The following is a 23,777-nucleotide window of genomic DNA, read 5'->3' as shown; positions in this document are numbered from 1 at the left end:
GTTGTCTCCGGGTCTTACTACGCGCCCTGCGTTTTTCTTTTTCTTTTTCTATTTTTTTTTTTCATTTTCACTTTCCGAAAATTAAAGCAAATTAATGCAGGCAAGCCACGTAAATATTATTGACGATGACAGATAATCATTTGAAGTAGTGTAAATTTATCTTTTGTGCATTTACAGTGACATTGTACGTGCTGAAGATGTTACAATGATCATATCTCAAGAATGAAAAAATATATATATGTGAAATTGAATTATGCCTTAAAATGCCCAAAACAAAGGGGGAAAAAAAACTATTCTGCAATAAAATTTTATACAGTCTGAAGATGCTTTATGTTCTAAGAATGCCAAGACCATACTGCTTTCTTGGTGACTTTAACAGACTCAGAATCCGTAGTTCATTACCCAAGCCAATATCTGTGCCACTGACCAAGCTTGATGCAGTATATAGCTCATCAGTCAAGGCGTCTGTTTCTTCAACCTATTTGCTCTCGGATTGAAGAATCTTTGATGGCTCTTCTCAATTCACAGAGCTCCTGGTGGTCGGCGGTGGAGGATTAATATCTTCCACTCTGTGGTGAAACAACTTGCATACGGCTCGCCTTTCGCAGTCCTGCATTAGAGTATATCCAATCTCAGCTATGTATCAATTGCTTTTCGAATCCCTTCATGCATCAATCGCAATGAGATGACGATTTTCTAGTAATGTTACAGGATGAACAAGACATAATGACCCGGTCTTGCTCTTCCTTGAAAGAAAAATGTACAAATATGCATACTATACTAGTGTATCAATTAATCAATCTACAAAGAAACACACCGTGCAAGCCCATATCTATCAGGAAAAACTCTTGGAATTTTTGCTAGCTAGCTCTAGAATGAATCAAGGTTCCTTGTAGCTTTCAACATATGCCCAACGCTAGGACAAAATAAAATGCTCCTCTGATGCCTACAGACGAGCGTTTGAAACAATGGAATGCTTTTGAAAGTTGCAAAGAATTAATCCAGAATATTCCTACGATATAATGTTATGCTCTCCGTGCAAATCAACCAAGTAAAGTTGCAAAGAAGACACTTCTGTGAGTCAATTATTGGTTTTCGACCATAACTTCAGTAAAGCTCGAGGGCTAGTGAAAATGCAAGTTACCTTGAACATGTTTAGATGAAGTGGTTTTCCCGGATTCATTCTCTTCAGCTTTAAGAAAGTGTATGCAAAACTCAACTGATCACGGGAGGTGAACCTATCAACTTCGTTAAACCAAAGGCATGAAAACAAATTTGACATAGGTGTGTGTGCACGCACTATAAACGAGCCTTCTGGTACAACTGCAATGGGGAACACAACATGATTAACTGACTGAATAGCAAGTCAAAAAGAAAACTTCAACAGACAGTGTACATGATACATACAACTTGGAAGAATAGAGCTGAGATTAGACTCAATAAACTTCACCAAACCGTCAGACTGATAGAACATAAACTGCTCGTCAATGACAGTATGATTGTACTTATTCAAGCGCTTGTTCTGGAGTACTTCCTCCCAAACACAATGGCGATCATAATGATTTGATATGGCATATTCTGATCTTGTCCTCCACAAAAAGTATTCAAGAATCAACATAGGATCAGTATGGAGGCGCATTTTGCTATCAAGCCAAATAGAATATCTGAAATGATACAGTACCCAGATTAGAACACCTGTGGTTAAAACAGGAAAAATAGATATAAATTAGAAAAGGATAACAGGTGTTCTTCTCTTAGATAAGACGGTATAATCATTCAATTAGGATATCAAAGTGAGACTATAATGCATTACCTGGCAGATGGAAACAGTCTATGGGACAAAAATTTTGGCACTTTTCCAGTTTTTCGCAAATCAGCATATGGTAAGTGTTTTACAACAATAATGCGCCATAGGCCAATGTTACCCATCGCATCAGGAATGTGACCTTCTGAAGAAAGTTTTTTCAGTGTTAGCTCGTCCAAGAACATCATGAAGCATACATTCTTCTTAGAAAATGTGCTGATCTGTGACAGTTACAATCTTCAAGTTTAATTACAACAGGAAATACAGAAACAAACCCTATATTTGACAACCAACACAAAGAAAACCTATCTAGGTTTTCTATTCATTATAAACATGAAAGCACGCATGGAATAATCTCTACACATGCACAGAATTTTGCAGAATCAGAAAGTTTGGTGTTTAAAATGTTTGAAGGGAAATTAAACTAATCATATTATGTTCACTGCCTCAAATAATAAGCATATGCAAAATCAGCCAACAGTAATATGTCAATTAAATGGATGCAAAAAACTCAATATTCATGAAACACTAATCGTATCAGCCAAACTTCATAGGTGAGTCAAAAAATGAATATTGAGCAGACAGTACTACATGTACACAAAATATATCAATGAAAGACAAGAAGTATATGATCTTCAACAGTAAAAAGAAATAATTCCCACAAAGATAATTAAATTCAAGTTTCTACATAGAATATAACATTGCAATATTGACTCATGACAAATTTCCAACATGCTGATCACCATGTAGAATAAAGCTAGACATATTAAGCTGTTGGATGAGGCTAAATCTGCAAAATATTTAAGATTATAGAATATCTGATTGTTAACAAATTTACTTACTCATAAGAGCAATCCAAAAACAACGCATGCAAAGGTCTCCAAATTTACTTTGGTATTACAGTGATGATCATTTAAAGTTGATCCATATGGTATATTATTGATTTTTAAAAATAGTTTGGGACATATTTCTCTTTTAGTTTCCATTTTATTTCAACCCAATGTGTGATGAGTGTTGCCCCTATAGTATTATAGTGGTCTTCCACACTTTCCCAATACTTCTTGGCAACTCCTGTGAGTTTGATTTAGCAAATCTCGCTCTATCAATTGGGATCATGTTATACCAATTGAAGTAGCCCTCTAGCTTGGTTAAGCAATCAAGGAATGCATTTCAATCTAGCCAACTATCAAAACTAGATGCATAAATCACCGGGTTGTAAGAATGCGAAACACAGAGGTTTCACAATGAATTTCACCAAATACAGAATAATTGGAAAAGTAAATTACAAAAGGGGGATTGGGTTCTTTTTAAAGATTCAATCCCAACTAAACTTGGACAATAAAATAAAGCAAATAGGGATTGACAACTTAGCAAATAAATTGTCAAATAAAATGCTAACACATAACCTTACTACCAAAATTCTCATTTAGGAAAGACTAAACCAAAAAATAATAATAAAACAAAATCTCAAATTTTCAGCAAATTGCCTGCTTCAAATGAAAAGAGATTGTACCTTACTGCTAGTTGGCCTCCGTAAAAAATCAGAATTTCCAAAAATACAAGATGATACAACAACCCTGCAACCAGCCATATGTTCCTTATCTTTGTCAGACAGTTCGAAACCAGTGCTAGGATGTCCCTCTGGGCCTTCAATAAAACCACAATGAATTGTTTGATTTTTTGCATTAAATGACTCTTCTCTTTGTTCAAGTGTCTGATGCCCACCAAATTGAGCCTCAAATACATCTTTCCCATGAGAAGTATCTTCTTTGGCGATATACTGGAGAGAGAATTGTGTAAAATTCATGTAAGTTTCAGGTTCAACGATATTGTCAACTGACTCCATTAATCCAACTTCACATGGGCCATCTGAAATGTCAATAACACAAAAGTACTACATATGTTCAGTTAAAAGTGTACATTTACTAGTACATTTTAAATCATATCAGGGAAGGAAATAAAGACATTTATTAGTTTCATGAATCAAACTAAGTGATGCCTACTTTTCAGTTGCAATTTCCTATCAGTTTAGATTAACTCATTTTTATTTTTTTTATTCTTTAATTTTTTTTTTTAAAAAAACTATCATCTGAGTTTAGTTTTTGAGCCTCAATTTAAAGTTTCACATGCAAGGCATATAACAATCTCCCACGAAAAATTGTTTGCATGAGTCAAAAGGTGCAAATAAGTGAGATCATTTGTCCAAACCAAATGCCAAATGAGGCCACACAGAATTCAGGGACTAGATTGAATTAAAATATGAACATCAAGTTTAAATGATAAACTATCTCTTGATCAGAAACATGTTTTTTTATGATAGAACTTGTTGGGATTAAAAGATGTACATGCCAAAGCTTTGCAGGTTCATAAGGTAGCCTATGGATTTCTGACATTGTAACATTCCTGTATCTGTATTCCAGAAGATAGAAATTAATGGTGTAGAAACAATGATTTGAAGATCCATGTGGTCAAAGCATCCAATGAGTGTTTGAGGAGCTCTGATGACTATTTATATACACACAGAAACACAAAGGAAATCAAACACGTGAAATTTTGGTACAGAATCCCTGAATGGGGCAGATCTGCTACTCTTGAATATAGACTGGATTAGCATTTCTTTTAAACAGACCTCTATACCAAGCAAAGTAGAGAAATTTATCCATGAGTGATCAAACTACCAACCTTATGGCAACTATGTTAAGCATAGACCACAAGAATCAACTTAAGGAGCATTAAGTTGCTATATATGGTAAAATGTATGACCAGGATTTTAAAGAAGCAGCACGGAACACTTTGCCAGATGGAAAAGGAATCATATTAGTTTGCTTACGATGCTTGCGAGCTTTTGGTCTTGGACGTTTATAAATTTCATCCTCCCTACCATTCCAAACATGTGTAACATTAGTGAAGCTTTCATTCTCCAAAGAAGTATTACTTTGGTGACCTGAAAAGGGTACATTCTATTTTTTTCAGACCGAAGAGGCTAGCCAAAGAGAAATGACAAATGATATCCCTAGAAACAACAGTTGCATTGTTAACTTATCATACTTGTCAGAAATTTATAGCACAGAACAGAATATGACAAACAAATCGGCACACTATACGAAGTCATTGATTACCAGAGGCAAAATATTGGCTTTGGCCTCACTACAAACATTTGATCAGAATGATAAACTTTGTTGATTTATCAAAGTAATTATAGTGCAATCACATTCAATTCGTTGTATTTGGACAGTCCAATTCGATTGAGAGAAATCACTAGGCAAAACCATGCTCAGTCAGCTGTGAACATCAGTTCAAGGAATACCAACATTTAGTTGATCTTCACAAATATGCATAAAGGGATGAGAATGTTATGTAGTCATGCAGTAGCTCAACTACATTATGCATGTCTCATAGGAGATTGATGCAACCATATGACTTAAATTGGATGTTGCAACACTAAGCAAGGAAGAATGCATTTTATTGGAAATTTCATCAAATTATCTTGAAAACTAAACTATATGGCTAAGATCATAGGTTCTATACCAAAATTAAAAAATCATTTTGTCTCAAAAAAAACCACCCTTTTTCATATATACTTTTCCACTGTGCTGGCATGAAGGTTCAGCGTTCCCCAAAATTAGTTGAATAAACCTTCAGACAATTAGGCGAGCAAGAAGCGAGTATGTAACCGACAAAAAGGTGATCAAAGAGTAACTTACTGTCAAATGGCAACTTTGCGCCAAAGAAAGAGAGATAAACTATAGAAAGCAAAGACAGCGAGAAGAACAACAGCGGGCCTCTCCGCCTCCACGTGCGCAAGAGCCTTCTCGCGCGGCGGCCGCGCAGCGATGGCTCACCGACGCCACCGAACAGCTTCATAGGAGCATGAATGCGGCGAACGAATCCAAGCTCTCTTCCAGAACCACGATCAAGTTGAACAAACGCCAACAATCTGGGAGAGCGATCGCAAGAGTGAAGTGAGATCTAAGGAATATTAAATTGGTAGAAGACGGACCGGCGAGGCAGGATCTGGAGACTCGATGAATGCTGAACCTTTTTTCTTTCCTTTTTTTTTAAATTTATTTTACAATTTACCCCTCCAAAAAGTTTTTCTTTAATATAAAATTTTAAAAATAATGTTAAACTTTGGTGTCTTATGAAATTGTGCATCTAGAGGAAACTACCAAATTGTTGGTGCTTAAATTTAGAGTTTTTGTAACTGATTAAACTTTGATTTTGGTTCATAAAACAAGTTATACCATTATATTTGTCTAAAATTAAACTATTTTTCATCTAAAAGAATCGTTGAAATATCAAACATTTTTTATAAATTTTACATGAATTCGAGAACTCGGAGGGGTTTCGTGAGAAACATTTTGGAAGTTCGCCGTTTCCTCGTCTTTTTTTTTTTTGTTGCTTTGAAGTGAGTCGCTGTCCGACGAAGGAGGAGGAAGGCGATTATTGAGATCTCGATCTTCTCCATGGCGGGGCGGTACGACAGGAACCCCTACAACGATGAGGAGGATGTCAATCCTTTCTCGGTGAGTCGGCTTCAGCCAATCTCTCCCGCACATACGTTCTATGGATTCGTTGATGCCTGGTTAGCATTGCGTTCCTTTACCAACATCTACATAGAGGATTTAATTTTGTGCAATAACTGCAGGAGTTCGGATCTCTGGATTTCTAAGGTTGCTTTCGAGTTCCTCATTGTGGATTATATGAAAGTCACGTTTTTTCCTCCTCTCATTCTTCCTCTGATTCTCTCTCGTTTTGCATTTTCGGCCTTGTGATTGTCCGGTGTTTGATTTGTAACTTTCGGATTAGAGATGTCGTGATTATGCACTTGTCATCTCCTTGGAACAGAGAAAAATGAGTAGGGTCTCAAGAAGCAAAATCATCCTGGAATTGCATTAATTGTTCAATGCAATCGCTCGTTTATTACGTCAAATATGGTCATCCTGATAGAGGGCCGTTAGAAAGGATACCAGTTGATCAGGAGGAGAGTGCTGGATGGTTTTCTCATAGTGCCATGACTTGTGTCCATTATAATTCATGGTAACGTATCCAACTTGTAGCAGTGATTGCTACTTTTGACGGATCCCCTTCCGTTTATTATCTCATATTTGGTTAACTGAGAGATTCCAAATGCACATACATCCTTGTCATGGAGCTTCTTGCCCATGCATTTGCGACCTGGTTACTGACTTACTTTCCATGATTTCCTAAGGAGCATAGCCAATTTCAGATTAGTGATTTATCACTGACATCCATGTTGATGATTATGTGTAACGAAATTGTTTCCAATTGCATAAGGATCATATTCCAGTTGAAACATGGTTTTTAAGGCATCAGCTGCAATTGGGCCCTGTGATGTTATTGTAGCCTTGTAGGTGCTAGGCACATTGTCTGAAACTTCTCTACTATTGATTTGGGAAAATACTACATGTGTGTGCTTTTATTAATGGAAAATATAGAGGCTAGATTGTAACCTATGGTACCATATTAAGGTCTTTTCTTTTCTCTCTAAGTTAAGGGTCAGGGATGTAAAAAAATTTCAATACCCTCAAAAATATGACACTAAGAATAATGTTGTGTAGCAATGTCTTCCCAGCTATAATTGGAATCGTATCACAGCTTTTTGGAATATATTCAAGCTAGCTATGTGAAACCCTCTGTTGCAGGATCCTGGTGTTCGTAGTAAAGCTGTTAAGTCAACTCATGGAGGAGGGCCATTTTACATGACAGTAAGTTTTTGCTAAAATAATTGATTTATTTGAAGTAGAAAGTAGAAACTGATATATCTAAGTTCTTTATGTTTCCTTTGGCTTGGGGTCCATGCTAATGGATAAGTTTTGCTCATATAAAAATAATCCAGAATGCTGGAGGTGTTCCTCTTGCATCAAATTTGGGACTTTCACCTCTTCCTCCAGAGAACTTTCATTCAACTGTTGATATTCCTCTTAATACAGAAAAGGTATATTTAATGAGTTTGATTGAAGTTGAAAATTTTATTTTTTGTTCAATCAGGTCTGTTGATTCAGTCAGATTTATTATACACCTCAACATGGATGCATGCATCTAATTGAAAAATCTCAGAAAATTCGATTTGGGATAGGTGAGAAGCAATCTAATCGTGTTTCTAGAGATGAGCAGTAGCAAGCAGACAACATGCTGGAAGTCTTGAATCCCTCAATTGAAGCCCCCACAGGTGTAGCTGAGTTGGTACTTGGGTGGCAGAGTTGTTTCATTGGCCAAGGGTTGATTCCCGTGGGTTCATTCCCTTGAGGATTAAATGCCTTCCCACCTAGGAAACCACTCAGTATCATGATTTACCTCCCTTCATCTCGTTGTGGGGCCGGCGATGAGGGGCGATCGGGGTGAGCAAAATCACCTTTTGCTTCATTGAATCCCTCACCTGAAACATCTCCAAATTTAGACTTTTGATGCATATCATCCATTGATGGCTAAGCAAGAGTGATTATATAGCAAGAAGAGAAAAGAAACATGGAGCTGAATAAATATTTTGTATGAACTGCTGACTGTTAAGTCTGTGTGCTATCCTTTCGCCAAGAAAACCTACATATCAAAGGGTGACTGTCCTTTGGAAAGCAAAATGAAGGAGCTAAAATTTGATTGATACTATGCATTTCTCTCTCCTATAGAAAGTGGAACTCCTCCGTTTATCAGTTAATCTCAAAAGACCTTTCTTTTCACACATATAAGTGGACTAATTGAGTAAGCAGAAATTAATAAGAGTTTTCTCCAGAAAGTGGCCCTCTCGCTGTGAGATTAATCTATCTCCTAAAACATGAGAAGAATTTAGCTTAAGCTTAACCAGGAAGCCTGGATGGATATCTTAGATGGATTAGATTTCCAATTTCTTACCATATATTTATGATATTCTTTCAGCTTGATAACCTACTGGTTCAGTTCTTCATAAAAAAAAAAAAAGTTATGATGCTTCCTTAAAACATACGCTTTTTAGGAGTGGTCACCAACATAGTTTTTAGTCCATGCATACAACTTCGGCACCTTTGTGTTCAACGTATGTTGTTTAGTTACTGAATTCCCATTGGCATAATGGATAATGGAAAGAAAACAGAATCTCAAGTTCTGAACAACGAAGAATTTTTCTGTATTCTAATAATTGCTAAAAGATTAATGTTCACGATTGCTAAATATTAATAATGTACATTACTGCTTCACAGAAAGATAATTACATGCAAAATGCCTTGGCCTTTAAAAGTTATTCCTTTTCTTCTTCTGGTATGCTTCAAAATATGGAAAGTAAAAAATCTTCTATAGTTGGAATGCATGAAGCAATTTGAACTTTATTTTTCATTCTGCTTAGTTTGGTTAACTTTTATACATATCTGTATTGTCAAAATGTTCAAAACATATGTCCACATGCTTGGCCAAGTGGCATTTACATTCTGTGTTTATTAGAATAGAGCATGAGCCTTATTGCCGTTTCTTTTGATGATAAGTGTTTTAGCACATATCAAACTCTAAATATGATCATCATTATTATATTATTAAGTAAGAAGTGATCAAGTGAATGCTTTTTGTTACCTTCACCCCTTTTTTGTACATAGCAAGACTACCTGATTGCTGTTGAAATCCTTATGAACACCTAACTGTGATGCAACTCTAAAATATTCTCTTAGGGAGCAAAGCAGTGCTCCAATGCTTTGTAAGGTTACATGTCTTGAATCATTTAGGATCTTGCTAGAATATACTGATTTGCTATATTTTTGTCATGTTCATCGAGTGAATTTGTGAACTCTTTTCCATGTTAGTTCCATTTCTTCATGTAGGATCTGAAGAGAAGGGAGAAGGAGCTTCAAGCCAGGGAAGCAGAATTAGATAAGAGGGAAAAGGTATATCCTTGAGTTAAGTGCCAAAAGAATCTCAGATGCACCATTGCAACTTGTAGTTTGTCATAATGTTGTGTGAATAAATAAGCTGTTTTTCTGACTAGGGACTTGGTATCTAATGGTAAACTCTCGTGACTGATTATAGTTAGCTGATTCTTTAGAATATTTTACATTCAATAGCTGATTATAACATATAACACTTTGACCACAATATGTTCCTCTCATCTAGGAACTCAAACGGATAGAAGAAGCTGCAGCCCGAGGTACTATATATTGTCTGTCTAGTAAATGTTTATCTTTTGTTCATATGCTGATTTAACTTTTTGTGCCTTTGCAGCGGGCATTATCATTGAGGAGAAAAATTGGCCACCCTTTTTCCCTATCATACACCATGATGTTGAAAATGAAATACCAGTCCACTTGCAAAGATTGCAATATTTTGCATTTGCATCATTGTTGGGTATGTTGTTTTTTGCTATAGCTTATTGGTCCTTCAGTTTCATGAATCACAAATTACAATCACAAGTTTTCAGAGGATTGTTACAGTTAATCACATGTTACCTAATTCTCTTTGATTGGTGTATGCTACAATACTGTTAGGTTAACTGCCTCAGTATCATATATATTATATAGACTTTTGCATTTGCAATTCTTACAATAATCGAACATCCACATAGAATAGTAGTATGAAATTTCTTGTTCCTATTGTTGAGTGTACATTTCTTGATTCTTGTTCAGATGTTTCTACAAAAAAAAATGTATAAGCATTTCACTTGATGGTAATGCGTCTATTTTATAGTTCAATGAACATTTATGTTAGGTCTTCAAAGACACTGGCAAAAGTAAATATTCAAATCTCGTGCAATCTCAACCTGCAGGTTTGGCTGGTTCCTTGTTTTGGAATATCATAGCAGTAACAGCAGCTTGGATAGAGGGAGAAGGTAGCCAGATAAGAGTTAGAGTTTGTCATCTAGTGTGTTTCCATGTTTTGTACCGTCTTATCAAAGAAGATTGCTCATTTTTGTCTTCAATTCTGATACTCATATGTGAATCAATACAGTTTACTGTATTAAAGATTTTATGACTAGTTTGTTATATCTCAATAAAGAAGATTGCTCTTTGTTCTCCAGCTGTCAAGATCTGGCTCCTTTCCATCATTTACTTCATCTCTGGAGTTCCAGGTGCATATATCCTGTGGTATCGACCTCTTTATCATGCCATGAGGTATTAAAGTTTGTATTATGATTTCTAAGTAACACATTGCAACTAGGACATTGTAAACATTAAGTATATGTAGTCTTATGATCTTGCATCCTGATTTTGCAGGACCGACAGCGCTTTGAACTATGGAAGGTTTTTCCTGTTTTACTCGGTATGTTGTAGGTTTAGGTTTCATGATGATTTTTTTGATAAAGAAACATTAAAAGCCTCACTGATTCTTAATGTCTACAGCTTCACCTTGGCTTTGTTATATACTCAGCTGTGGCTCCTCCAATTATTTTCGAAGGGAAATCTTTGGCGTAAGTTTCTATGTTCATCATATATCGAATGCTTCCCGATGCAGCCAATTCACTTCAGCTGAACCATATTTCTGATCGATTGAAGATTACATAAAATCTAACAGTTGCTTATTGGCAAATCGCCCTTAGGATAGGCCTTTGTTGAAATTCTTATCACATAATTATAAAATTCGAAGGATACAGCTGCACCTTTTTTGGTTCTTATTTCATCACCACTATTTGTTTACAAGTTTACTTTTGATGATTCACTAACACGAATTTTCCTGTAACAGCGGTATTCTACCAGCTATAGACATTCTCAGCGAGCATGCTCTCATTGCTGGGGTAAGTCCCAGATTAGCATTACATACGCGCATTTAACTCTTAATTCGAACCAACAATTCTAGTCAGAATTTGTATCATTTACATCAAAGGTTTCTGATTCACAAAATCATGGCATTGTTGCTTTTCTTAGTTGAAAGGTAAACTTCCTTTCCTAACTGTAACTTCTTTTTCTCGTAGATCTTCTATTTCATCGGCTTTGGATTGTTCACTGTTGAATCACTGCTCAGTGTCTGGGTTATACAGGTTACATTTGATACCTATAAAATTTCTGTTTTTAGTCCATATACTCTCCAATTTACTGCTTTCAATCTTAGGGTTTAGACTGATTTATAGATAGAGTTCACTTTGCTACAAGTTAAAAATGTCCCCATGCTCTTGAATATACTTTCTTTTTTCCTTCTGTGTTTACTTGGGTCTTGGAGGGGAGAAATTAGGAGGGAAATGAAGTTAAAAAGGGAATGAAATTTGTTATTTTGCTTACTTGAATATCCAACAGATGCCTAAGCTTAGTTCCTCTCCATTTTAGATGAACTGAATGGAAATTAAATTTCAATCTCCTTCCACTTCTTTCTTTCTTTTCTTGCTTCTGCTCAAGTAAACATGACATGTTTCGTGCATCCCCTGCAGCAAGTGTACACGTACTTCCGAGGAAGCGGGAAAGCTACAGAAATGAGGCGCGAGGCGACACAAGGTGTTATGAGAGCTGCAATTTCATCAAACATATGAAATGCTGGTCGACAGACCTGTCAATTGCCAAAAAAATGAACTAAATTTACCACAAATTAATATTTATTTATTTATTTATTCATTCATTCATTCAATATATTATGAGGTGTTCTTGTAGTTTTTATAGTTGAGGATCCACACCATTTATTCGTGTTCAAAGAATGAAGTCGTGTGATATTTAATTCATTAAGTTCTTTTATTTGTTTGTACTGATCAGATTATTTAAAATTTGACTCGAGCGGTCGATTCAGTGGTTGGAAAAGAGGATCCATGAATACAATTAAGTATTTATTTCAATCAAAACTATTATATATATAAAAAAATATTATATCAAAATATTATTTATCAATTGATAAGAATTATTTAAACTTCATCAAAATTATTTATTATATCAAAATATTATTTATCAATTATATTAAAATATTTAAAATTTATTAAAAATCACTTTTAAACAATTATAGCAACTGCCTAAATATTAGGTAGTTATTATATAATTATAAAAATTATTTAGTAGCCCTTACAAATAATATAGTAATATTTATTAATTGTTACATATTATATAATATTAATGGCAGTTATTACAATAATATTAAAAATAAGAAATAACGTTATAATAATTATAGAGTAACTGCTGTATGTAATAATTAATGTTGTTGTTACCGTAAGAATATTCTCATAAAAATAATAATGAGGTTTTTTTCTTATTTTTGATTTTTTTTTTTTCACAGATTTTTCTTTAGACTTCTTTTTCTCCTCTGGCCTCTCGTGGCCCAGCTAACTAAATTAAACGATACACTAATTTATTTGATCTTTTCATTTTATCCCTCATGTGAATTGCATGCAACCTAAATATAACTTCCTCTTTGTCTCTCTACTCCCTTACTCTCTCTCTCGATTTGAATTCATTTTTTTTAAAACATTACCATGGGAAGATGAAAAATAATAATGGATGATATATTTAAATTTATTATAATATTAGAAATTCATAAGATCTGAAATAGATGAGAACTCTGATTACATCTATTTCGAGACTTGTATATTTTAAAAATTATAAATATATATATATATATATATATATATATATTATTCATTGTTTATTTTGGTATCTTCAGAAATATTAAAATATTATTAAAAGAATTGATTGAAATCTCACATTGGGCCTAATATAAAATTTAACGTGGGATTTTAGCCGATTCTTTCACTAACATTTTAATATCTCCAAAGACGTTGAAATAAATAATGAATAATATATTTAAACTCCTTGCAATATCTGAAATTCACATAACTTGAAATGGATACAATCAGAGTTCTTTAGGTTAATTAGTGGATGTCGATCGAAACCCACAGATTGATCTAGAGAATCGATCAGATTGTACATATTTCAGATCATGTGAATTTCTGAAGTTACAAGGAGTTTAAATATGTCATCTATTATTATTTTCAATTTTCCTTAATAGTGGTATTTTGAAAATACTAAATTTTAGTCGAATAAAAATCGAAGAGAAAAAAAATGATAATCCCGATTAATCTCATTGACTATCCCTGGGATAAATCAGAAAGTATGAGTGGTGGGTAACCCAGAAGCCCAACATTTTTTAGTTGCGCACCCTATTTGGATGAAAAATTTCTACAAATACGTCATAACTGGGGATCGAATCACGGGAGCTTGAGTGACAACCTAGATGTCCTATCGCGGTACCATAGCCCCGGGGATGAATAAAAAAAATCAAAGAGAGAAAAAATATTATAATCTCAGTTATACTCATTGACTATCCTTTGGTGACCGCCCTGGCCCCACGGAAGTGTTTCACCTGTTGGTTAGTCCTAGGAAAACGTACTGGTTCCACTGTATAAAATTTTTTGTACAAGTGTCGAACCTTTCCTTAAATAATCTATTGTGTTCTTTAGAAGTTAAATTAGGAATCGCAGACGGAACGTAACATCATTGATTCCAAATTTAACTTATCTGTTCTTAATGGTTTAGATTTGAATCGCAAGCGGAACTTAACACTATTGATTCAAATCCACCTATGTTATTAATTTCATTAAATATTAATTTTCAAAATTGGCTTCCAGGACTGCATGGCGAGGCACATGGCCTTCTTGGATATGGGAGCAACCACCACCGCCTAGACAAAGCCTTTTAAGGAAAGCTAATAATTTAATTTTCTTAAATAACTCTAGGTTAACCAAAAAAAATAATCGAATCACAAATTCGAAAACAAAGAAAACACAAACTCGAAAAACTAATTCGAAAAACTAGATCTAATGCATCTTGTGTTTGGAATTCATACAAAGAAAAATAAACTAGCATGATGCGGAAAATAAATACTAGTAATACCTTTCTTTGTGAACTTTAATGACCTCTTGATCTTCTACCGTATTCCTCTTCTAACTTCGGACGTTGTGTGGGCAACGATCTTCCGAGATGAGAACCACCAAACACCTTCTTCTTCCTTTTAGGTTTCGGCCACCAAGAATCCTTCTTGATGGAGAGGTTCGGCCACCACCAATGCTCCAAGGGATGCTAGAGACTAGGCTTCCTTTCTCTCCTTCTTCTCCTTGCTTGATCCGGCCACCAAGAGAACTCCACCAATGAAGAAGCTTCGGCCACAATAAGGAGAGGAGAGAAAAAGAAGAGGTCGGCCACACCCAAGGAGAAAAAGAGAGGAGAAAAATAGAATAGAGTCGTTACCCATGAAGGCACCTCTACCCCCTCTTTTATAATCCTTGGTCTTGGCAAATAAGGAAATTTAAATAAAAAACTTCCTTAATTCTTTTGTCATGAAAAAGAAAATTTTAATTAATTAAAATCAAATTCTTTTTTTTCAATTACAATGGTCGGCCACCTCTTAAGCTATAAACAATGAGAGTTTTAATTATAATAAGAATTAAAACTTCCTAATTTGTCTCCGGAAATTTATAAAAAATTTCTCCAATAATTTTTCCCTTCATGGTGATTTGTAAAAAAAAAAATTATAAATTAAAATCTTTCTTTTAAACATGTGGATGATTTCCAAAAAGGAAAGTTATCTCTAAAAATTAAAATCTCCTTTTAATCTACAAATAAGGAAAGATATTAAATCTTTTCTTAATCTTTTGTAGAAACTAATAAAAGAGAATATTTAATTTTTAAACTCTCTTTTAAATCATGAACATGGTTCAAAAAAAAAGTTTTCTCAAAATTTAAATCTACCTTTCAATCTACAAATAAGGAAAGATTTCAAATCTTTTCTTAATCTTTTGTAGAAAGATATAAAAGGAAATATTTAAATTTTAGACTCTCTTTTAAAACCATGGAATTCACATAAGAAAAATTTTAAAAAATAAAATTACTTTTTATTTTAATAGGGTTGGCCACCTAAGCTTGGGTTCAAGCTAGAGCCGGCCACCTCATGAACCCATGAACCATGCCTTTGGCCGGCCCTAGCTTGGACTCCAATCTAGCTTGGTCGGCCCCTATAGGATGGGTAAAAAGGTGGGTATAGGTGGGTATAGTACTCTATAATTAAGAGGCTACAATAGGGACTGAGAGGAGGAATTGGTTTTGGTCTCCCGATGAAATTAAGCATCCCGTGTTCGCCCCGAACACATAACTTAATTTCATCAATAATAATTCATTCCACTAAAGAACTATTATTGAACTACCGCATCAATCCCAAATTATATTTTGGGATCCTTCTTATTATGAGTGTGTTAGTCTCTCTGTGTTTAAGATATCGAATGTCCACTAATTAAATGAGCTACTGACAATTCACTTAATTAATATCTTAGTCCAAGAGTAGTACCACTCAACCTTATCGTCATGTCGGACTAAGTCCACCTGCAGGGTTTAACATGACAATCCTTATGAGCTCCTCTTGGGGTCATTCTCAACCTAGATTACTAGGACACAGTTTCCTTCTATAATCAACAACACACACTATAAGTAATATCATTTCCTAACTTATCGGGTTTATTGATTTATCGAGCTAAATTTCACCCATTGATAAGTCAAAGAAATAAATAATAAATATATGTGTTTGTTATTATATTAGGATTAAGAACACACACTTCCATAATAACTAAAGTCTAGTTCTTTTATAAAGTCAGTACAAAAAGAACTTACCTAAAATTGTCCTACTCAATACACTTGGAGTGTATCAGTGTAATTTATTAGTTAAGATAAACTAATACTTAATTACACTATAACTACTTCAACGGTTTGTTCCTTTCCATTTTAGTCGCGAGTAACTGTTTATAATTTATAAAGAACCGACAACATGATATTCTGTGTGTGACACCACACACCATGTTGTCTACTATATAAATTAATTGAACAAATTATATTTAATAAATAAATGTAGATATTTGACCATTATGATTCTTTATTTCTAAATAAATATTTATACAAAAGCTAAGCTTTTAGTATACACTCTAACATCACCAGCCACTAAGATAAATTGGGAAGCGCACGCGATAGCCAACCTAGAAGCCTAGCATCCTTTGGTTGTGTCTCCCATTCGGAGAAAAAATTTCTACAAATATGTCATATCTGGGGACCAAATCATGGATACTTGGGTAACAATTTGAATGTCCTACTGTGGTACCATAAGTCCTAGGAGAGGAGAGGAGGAGGAAAGAGATTTATTTTTTTTTAAAAAAAAATCCTAGTTAGTTTCAAAATAAATTATTAAGGTTGAATGTGATTGACGGTAGTGGTAGAATAGAAAGATTAAATAAATTAGCACAACTTTTTATCGACTCAAGTAGATAAGTTTTTAAAATACTCAAATCAAGTAGATAAGTTTTCAAAATACTCAAATCATGTATTATAGTTTTAATATTATTAAATTATTTACCCACTTTCCATTTTACTCTCATCCTCAAATCAATTCTATTAGAAAAATCAAATCAATTCTATTAGAAAAAAAATCAGTCGATTGATTTTTTTTCCCAGCCGAATTGATTTCTTTTATGTGTTTGAAAAAATTCATCAGTCGGTTTCGACCAAAATCGACTGATAGATCTAGAGATCTCGAAATGATATAAACCAATTTCTATGTGTTTGTCTAGTTCTCCTTATTATAAAAATATTATCAAACATCAATTTAATTAATATATTGAAAGCGGTGTTTTTTTTAAACACTAATGTGTCGGAAAAAATATTTTGTATTTAACAAATCATCGCTCTCAATATATTCAGTCAAAATGATGTTTGATAGTATTTTTACAAATAGGAGAATTAGATGAGCACATAGGAACCGATTTCATGCCATTTCGAAGACTTTAGGTCCATCAGTTAGTTTCGGCCGAAATCGGCTGGTGGACCTAGAGATCTTGAAATGATATGAAACTAGTTCATATGTATTCATCTAGTTCTCTTGATTGTAAAAATACTAGCAAACATTAATTTAACCGAATATATTGAGAGCATTAATTTCTTTAACATGAATATTTTTGAAAAATTAATTTGTATTAAAAAAATCACTACATTAAATCAAATTGATGTTTAAGAGCATGTATATAATCATAAAAACTAGAAGAACTTATAGGATGTTCAATCGACCGAACCTAGTTGATGTGGCAAGGTTCAGATCGCGCAGAGCAAACTTGAAAGTCAGGCGAATCGGTCGATTGAATCCAAGATCAGTCGACCTAACCTAATTTGGTAAACACAGTGACAGATTCAATCTAGGTAAAGTTGGAAAACTCAGCGATTGGTCGATCAATGATCAATGAGATTAGTCGACCGAACATTAAATGACATTAATGACGCAGAAGATCAGATTTCAATGAAAAAGGAATTTGTAATGATCAATCGATCGGTCAAGGTGATCAGTTGACCGAACACCGGAAATCACAGGATCAGATCGAGACAAACAAGGATGGGCACTGAGTTCAGTCGACTGATAGGAGGATTAGTCGACTAATAGGTTTAGTGAACCGAAGGGTTTTTTAGTTGATCGAACAAAGCCTATAAAAGAAGGCCTCGAGACTCGAAATCGGCTAATAAATCTAGAGACCTTGGAATTATATGAAACCAGTTTCTATGTATTCATCTATTTCTCTTGATTATTAAAATGTTATTAAATATCAATTTGGCCCAATATATTTGTTGGGACTTTCGAGCCGCAAAACCCGCTTTTTGCGTTGCGGAAACCTCGAAGTCTTGCCACGGATCCGTGTGAAGATAAATAAAATTCATGTACATGTTTGTTTATCCTAGATCTACATGATAAGAGTGTTACCCTTGTCACGATACCCTTCGCTTATCCCGCTCGTCCAAACGGTTGCTGGATCTCGTAGAGTGTCAAGTTTACACTCCTCTACATGTATCCACACGAACAAAAGGTGGAGAAAAATCACTTAGAGTGTGCTAGCACCCTTGAATGGTTTCGGCAATGGAGGAAAGGGAGAGAACAAGAGAAGAGAGGAGGAAGAAGAAGAAGTTACAACAAGCACCAATGCTTGCACTAATGTGGCCGACCACATAAAGGAGGGTTTTAAACCTCCATGTAATACCAAGAGTCATGACTCTTGGTCTTCCTCATGTGGTGGCACACTATGATGTAGCCTTGATGATGCGGAACACCATCATTGACCGGCCCCATGCCAAGTCACAATGAGGTGGCATTTGGTCAAGTCAAACTTGACCCTTCATCTTCCCTCTCAAGTCAAGTAAAACTTGACCTTTTTATCTCCCATGGTTGATCAAATCTAACCATTGATTCATGTCAATTTAATTTAATGAATCTCTATTCATTGGTTTAAATTGACTTAATGAATCATAATCTAAATTAGATTTATTCTACACATGAATCAAATTGAGTCCAACTCAATTAGTCTAATTTGGATTACTCTTAATCCAATTTGGTTCATCACATGAACCTAATCCTTTTGGTTCATCATATGAACCTAATCTCCATCTAATTACCCTTTGTGTGTGACCCTATAAGTTCTTGTAACGTTGACAATGCTCCTAAACTCATTTAAAAACATAAGTAATGAGCAGTATCTAGCAACACGTCATTACTACCCAAGTTACAAGAATGTTGAGATCCAACATCACCTTTGTGACTACTAATTGTGACTCTCACAATATATGATAATGTCATTCTATCCTTGACATCTAAATTGATCAATTGAGGCATAGACCGTGTCATCCTCTAATCAATTTATGCCTTGAACTCCAAGTAAACTCACTCTAATCAAATGAGCTCAATGTCTCATATTGACTCATTTGGGCATGACCATGCACTTAGTGGGCTCACTCTATCAAGAATCATGATGTCACTCTCGTCATATAGGAGGGATAGATCTCATCTACATCACTCACATATCTCCACATAATTTGTTACATACCCAGTAGTCGCCTTTATAGTCCGCCCATTTACAGGTGACGTTCGACGAAGTCAAAGTATGCAACTCCTTATGTAGGGAACCATGGTGACTTCAGGTCCAAGGACTGATAGTAATACTAATAGTCACATGAGAAAGTATATGACACTCATATAACAATCCATGATACTTTCTCATGGGTCATTCAGTATACATTCTCCAATGCATACCCATGTGTCAACTTGATATCTCTATATCCATGACTTGTGAGATCAAGTCATCGAGTTGACCTACATGCTAGTCTCATCGTATTAACATTGTCCCTGAATGTTAATACTTGACTAGGAATGATTAAGAGTAGTGTTCTCTATATCATCTCATTATCGATTCAACCAATCGATTGATATAGATAAAAACCTTCTACTAAAGGACGTTATTATACTTAGTTATTTAACACCAATACAAGTAAGTATAATAATCATAAAGAAATGCCTTTATAAATATATAGGAATATGATATATCGAGTCCATACAATAATCATCAGCTCTAAGACTCTCACTAACAATATTAAGAGTAATACCTTTTTGAATACGAATGTATCCAAAAAACTAATTTATGTTTAAAAAAACTACTCTTAATATATTGGGTTAAATTAATGTTTGATAATATTTTTATAATTAGGAGAACTAGATTAATATATAGAAATTGTTTTATATTATTCAAAGTTCTCTAACTTTATCAATCAATTTTGATCGAAATTGACTGATGAATTTTTTAAACAAAATGAAATTGATTCAATAGGGAAAAAAATTAATATGGCTTATTTATTTTTCAAGTCGAATTAATTTGTGAATGAGAATAAAATAAAAAATGGATATATAATTTAATAATTTTTAAATTATGATACATGATTAAATAGTTTGAAAATTGATTTACTGGGTCGATAAAAAAACTAGAATAAATTAATATGTCCTAAAGAGGAAATCGGTTATTAATTGCGGCGGAAAAGTACGCGGAAACGTGACGTGGACCACGTGACGAGTAGCTGTCTTTGCTTCTCGATATTAAACAGAAATAAAGTGGCCTCGGGCGACTGCACCAGAAGGCCTATCTATAAAGCGGGTAGGCTATATCGACATCTTAATGGGCTGGCCCAGTAATATATTAATTGTCTACAAATCGGAAAAAAAACAGATAATGACCCATGCAGGTTTCGAACTTGCGACCTTCGCGTTATTAGCACGACGCTCTAACCAACTGAGCTAATAGGCCGGTATGTTAGTTGAACTTACAATTATTTAATATTTATTTCTACTTTTGAGTAACCAACCGAGTAATTGTGGCACGCATTGGGTGAAATATGGGTGTTTCTTAGTTTAAATTAAAATCATGTTAATAGCATTTGATTAATTTATATTTATAATACTTTAACTTTTTTTTACTTCTTTGTGTGCCAACTTAAAATTCTAAAATTGAGCTCGATGCCTTTATAATTAGTAACTCTTCTTTACCTAATTTCTACTCGTCCAAGTATTATTTTCTAGGATTTTATTTTTGACCTGAAATTAGGATTTTAGTTGGTATCATATGTCCAACTTATATCGATTAATATTAGGATGATCATTCATTGTCACGAAAATTTTCTATCGGCCACTAGTATAAATTAAAAAATACTCACAATAAACAGTTCATCTGTCTAATATTTATAACTAAAAGATGAAAGTAAGAGTGCTAATTCCAGTTAGTATATGTCATACAGAAATTGTGCATGATTGATCCCATCGTCAAATTTGTTTGTCTAACTACAACAATCAAGGTAGTATCGCAGTCAAAAGTCAAGAGGAAGTAGTAGTACATGTCTTATTGAGCCACTATCCTCTGAATAGGCCCTAGTCTCTTCTTCTGGCATGACTTCTAGTCTACTCTCGGTCGGCTCCAACGTCGGTTGGCCCAAGCACCAACCGACCTCTCAGTTCACTTCTCCTACCACGGCTCCCAATCTACTACCGGTCGGATTCTTAGCCGATCGGGTATCTAGGGCTCAATCTTCCACTTCTCTTGGATACATTAAATGATATTAATGACGCAGAAGATCAGATCTCAGCGAAAAAGAAATTTGTAATGATCAATCGATCGATCAAGGTAATTAGTTGACTGAACATCAGAAATCAAGGGATCGGATCGAGGCAAACAAGGAAGGGCACTGAGTTCAGCCGACCGATAGGAGGATTAGTCGATTAATAGGTTTAGTCGACCGAAGGATTTTTTAGTTGATCGAACGAAGTCTATAAAAGAAGGTCTCGAGACTCGAAATAGGCTGATGAACCTAGAGATCTCGAAATGATATGAAATTAAATTTTATGTGTTTATCTAGTTTTCTTGATTATTAAAATATTATTAAATATCAATTTGACCTAATATATTAAGAGCAATATTTTTTTGAATACGAATCTATCAAAAAAAACTAATTTATGTATAAAAAATCATTATTTTTAATATATTAGGTCAAATTAATAATTGATAATATTTTTATAATGAGGAAAATTAGATTAACATATAGAAATTGATTTCAGAGTTCTCTAAGTACATGAATCAATTTTATCAAAATTTATTGATAAAATTTTTAAATAAAATAAAATTGATTCGACAGGGAAAAAATCAATATGATTTTTTTTTTTAGTCGAATTGATTTGTGGATAAGAATAAAATGGAAAGTGGATATATAATTTAATAAATTTTAAATTATGATACATGATTAAATAGTTTGAAAGTTGATTTACTGGGTCGATAAAAAAACTAGAATAAATTAATATGTCCTAAAGAGGAAATCGATAATTAATTGTGGCGGAAAAGTACGCGGAAACATGACGTAGACCACGTGACCAGTAGCTGTCTTTGCTATCATTTTCTCCTGCCACGTCACCATCGTCGCTTTACATCAAATACGCAGATTAAGTTGATTAATATTTTCATGATCGGTCTCATTCGATAAATTTTTTTTACCGATTATTAAAATAAATAAAAAGTCAAATTGAGAAGAGGTTCTAATGTTATGTCAGGGTCAACTAAAATACAGCGAAAAATAGAGCAATTAATTGCGAGCTATAAAAAAAATATATAACAAAGTTCTCCGCGGATATAATCAAGTGATATTCAGGTTTGTCATTAAAAGCATCCACGTTATCGTTATCGTTATCGTTATCATTAAAGCATTCACACGTTTATAGCAATATGTTATTTGTTTTTATTTTTATCCGTAAATATAAATACATGAATTAAACGTGTTAATACTATTAAAAACATTTCACATTAGTGTTAATACTTCAGATATTAATGTCATTGTAAAACCCCTTATAGAGGTATAATTCAATTTCAATAAATATTATTTCAAATTATTTTAAATTTTCCTATTTAAAAAAAGTCGTTAAACTAAAATTAAATAAGCACCGGCGGTTTATCATCTTCGAGAGAAGAGGGGCCTACTCTCCTTCCCTACTGAAGCCGCACAAACAATAAACATTTTGTACGATAATCAAAATTGAATCGACCCCACAAAAAAGTCGAAAAACATAGACAAGGAGTTGAATTAATGCCACACATGCATGCATATAAACATATCATACACTCACCGTCGATCTCACTCATTACTCCTTGACTTCTTATATCCCAAGAAAAGGCCAAGGAAGACGGCCATATCCTCACATGGACACGTCAAATCACGCATAACACTTGATTAAACACTTATCTATATCCATATCTTAGGCTAATAATCAGCCATGCACGTAAATTTTTTAATTGATTAATCTTAAAAAGTACATTTTATCAACGGCATATCTTATTTATGTATTAACTATGACTCATTGTGAATCAAATTCTCATTGTATGAGAGTATACTCCTATCTCTTATTATCATATTATAATTCTAAGGATAATTTCTACATATTATAACAGTAAATAGTAATTGTTATAATAGCGTTGCAAGTAAGTGTATTTTAGAGGGCGCTGTTTGTTATTTTTATTTTATTTTTTCAAAAAGATGTCCTTTTATGATTTATTTAATTTAGAACGTCCTTATATATATTTTTTCTCTTAATTAATTACTAGGAACGGACGGTCCACGACATGTGTACGTCCAATTTATTATATTAGTCATGGATTCTGTTTACCTGCTGGGAAGCTTCGAGGGAACCCGGGAGAGGAGCTTAGTAAACAAAGCCAACG

At 34.0% G+C, this 23,777-nt stretch overlaps 2 protein-coding genes across 3 annotated transcripts; one reads left to right on the top strand and one right to left on the bottom strand.

Moving 5' to 3' along the window:
- Positions 1-223: 223 nt before the first annotated feature.
- Positions 224-5,822, bottom strand: LOC122055427 (probable hexosyltransferase MUCI70). 2 transcript variants are annotated; one of them, XM_042616863.1, is made up of 7 exons: positions 5,509-5,822; positions 4,635-4,748; positions 3,318-3,673; positions 1,814-2,025; positions 1,408-1,664; positions 1,145-1,323; positions 224-610 (listed from the first exon to the last, which is right to left on the bottom strand). In XM_042616863.1, the coding sequence occupies exons 1-7, from the start codon at positions 5,666-5,668 to the stop codon at positions 518-520; spliced, it is 1,371 nt and encodes a 456-aa protein (XP_042472797.1). In that variant the 5' UTR covers positions 5,669-5,822; the 3' UTR covers positions 224-517. The 2 variants fall into 2 exon arrangements, with proteins under 2 accessions (XP_042472797.1, XP_042472798.1); XM_042616864.1 differs by having other exon boundaries at positions 3,318-3,584; positions 5,509-5,529.
- A 339-nt stretch (positions 5,823-6,161) lies between these two features.
- Positions 6,162-12,359, top strand: LOC122055428 (putative secretory carrier-associated membrane protein 1). The gene is made up of 13 exons (XM_042616865.1): positions 6,162-6,330; positions 7,471-7,533; positions 7,665-7,763; positions 9,607-9,669; positions 9,896-9,929; positions 10,004-10,126; positions 10,545-10,607; positions 10,797-10,890; positions 10,993-11,038; positions 11,119-11,186; positions 11,459-11,510; positions 11,688-11,753; positions 12,138-12,359. The coding sequence occupies exons 1-13, from the start codon at positions 6,271-6,273 to the stop codon at positions 12,234-12,236; spliced, it is 930 nt and encodes a 309-aa protein (XP_042472799.1). The 5' UTR covers positions 6,162-6,270; the 3' UTR covers positions 12,237-12,359.
- The last annotated feature ends 11,418 nt before the right edge of the window (positions 12,360-23,777 follow it).

Source organism: Zingiber officinale, chromosome 3B, assembly GCF_018446385.1.
Source record: "Zingiber officinale cultivar Zhangliang chromosome 3B, Zo_v1.1, whole genome shotgun sequence".
Classification (NCBI taxonomy): domain Eukaryota; kingdom Viridiplantae; phylum Streptophyta; class Magnoliopsida; order Zingiberales; family Zingiberaceae; genus Zingiber; species Zingiber officinale.
This window is presented reverse-complemented; position numbering and strand designations above follow the sequence as displayed.

What these genes read in the sequence shown, in the direction of transcription:
- LOC122055427 (XM_042616863.1), bottom strand. Translation starts at nt 5,668, where the DNA reads ATGAAGCTGTTCGGTGGCGTCGGTGAGCCATCGCTGCGCGGCCGCCGC. An exon ending in AGACTGTTTCCATCTGCCAG is followed by an intron (nt 1,665 to 1,813) that starts GTAATGCATTAT and finishes GTATCATTTCAG; the next exon opens with ATATTCTATTTGGCTTGATA. An exon ending in CAGCTCTATTCTTCCAAGTT is followed by an intron (nt 1,324 to 1,407) that starts GTATGTATCATG and finishes TCCCCATTGCAG; the next exon opens with TTGTACCAGAAGGCTCGTTT.
- LOC122055428 (XM_042616865.1), top strand. Translation starts at nt 6,271, where the DNA reads ATGGCGGGGCGGTACGACAGGAACCCCTACAACGATGAGGAGGATGTC. An exon ending in AGCTTGGATAGAGGGAGAAG is followed by an intron (nt 10,608 to 10,796) that starts GTAGCCAGATAA and finishes TTTGTTCTCCAG; the next exon opens with CTGTCAAGATCTGGCTCCTT. An exon ending in GGTTTTTCCTGTTTTACTCG is followed by an intron (nt 11,039 to 11,118) that starts GTATGTTGTAGG and finishes TAATGTCTACAG; the next exon opens with CTTCACCTTGGCTTTGTTAT.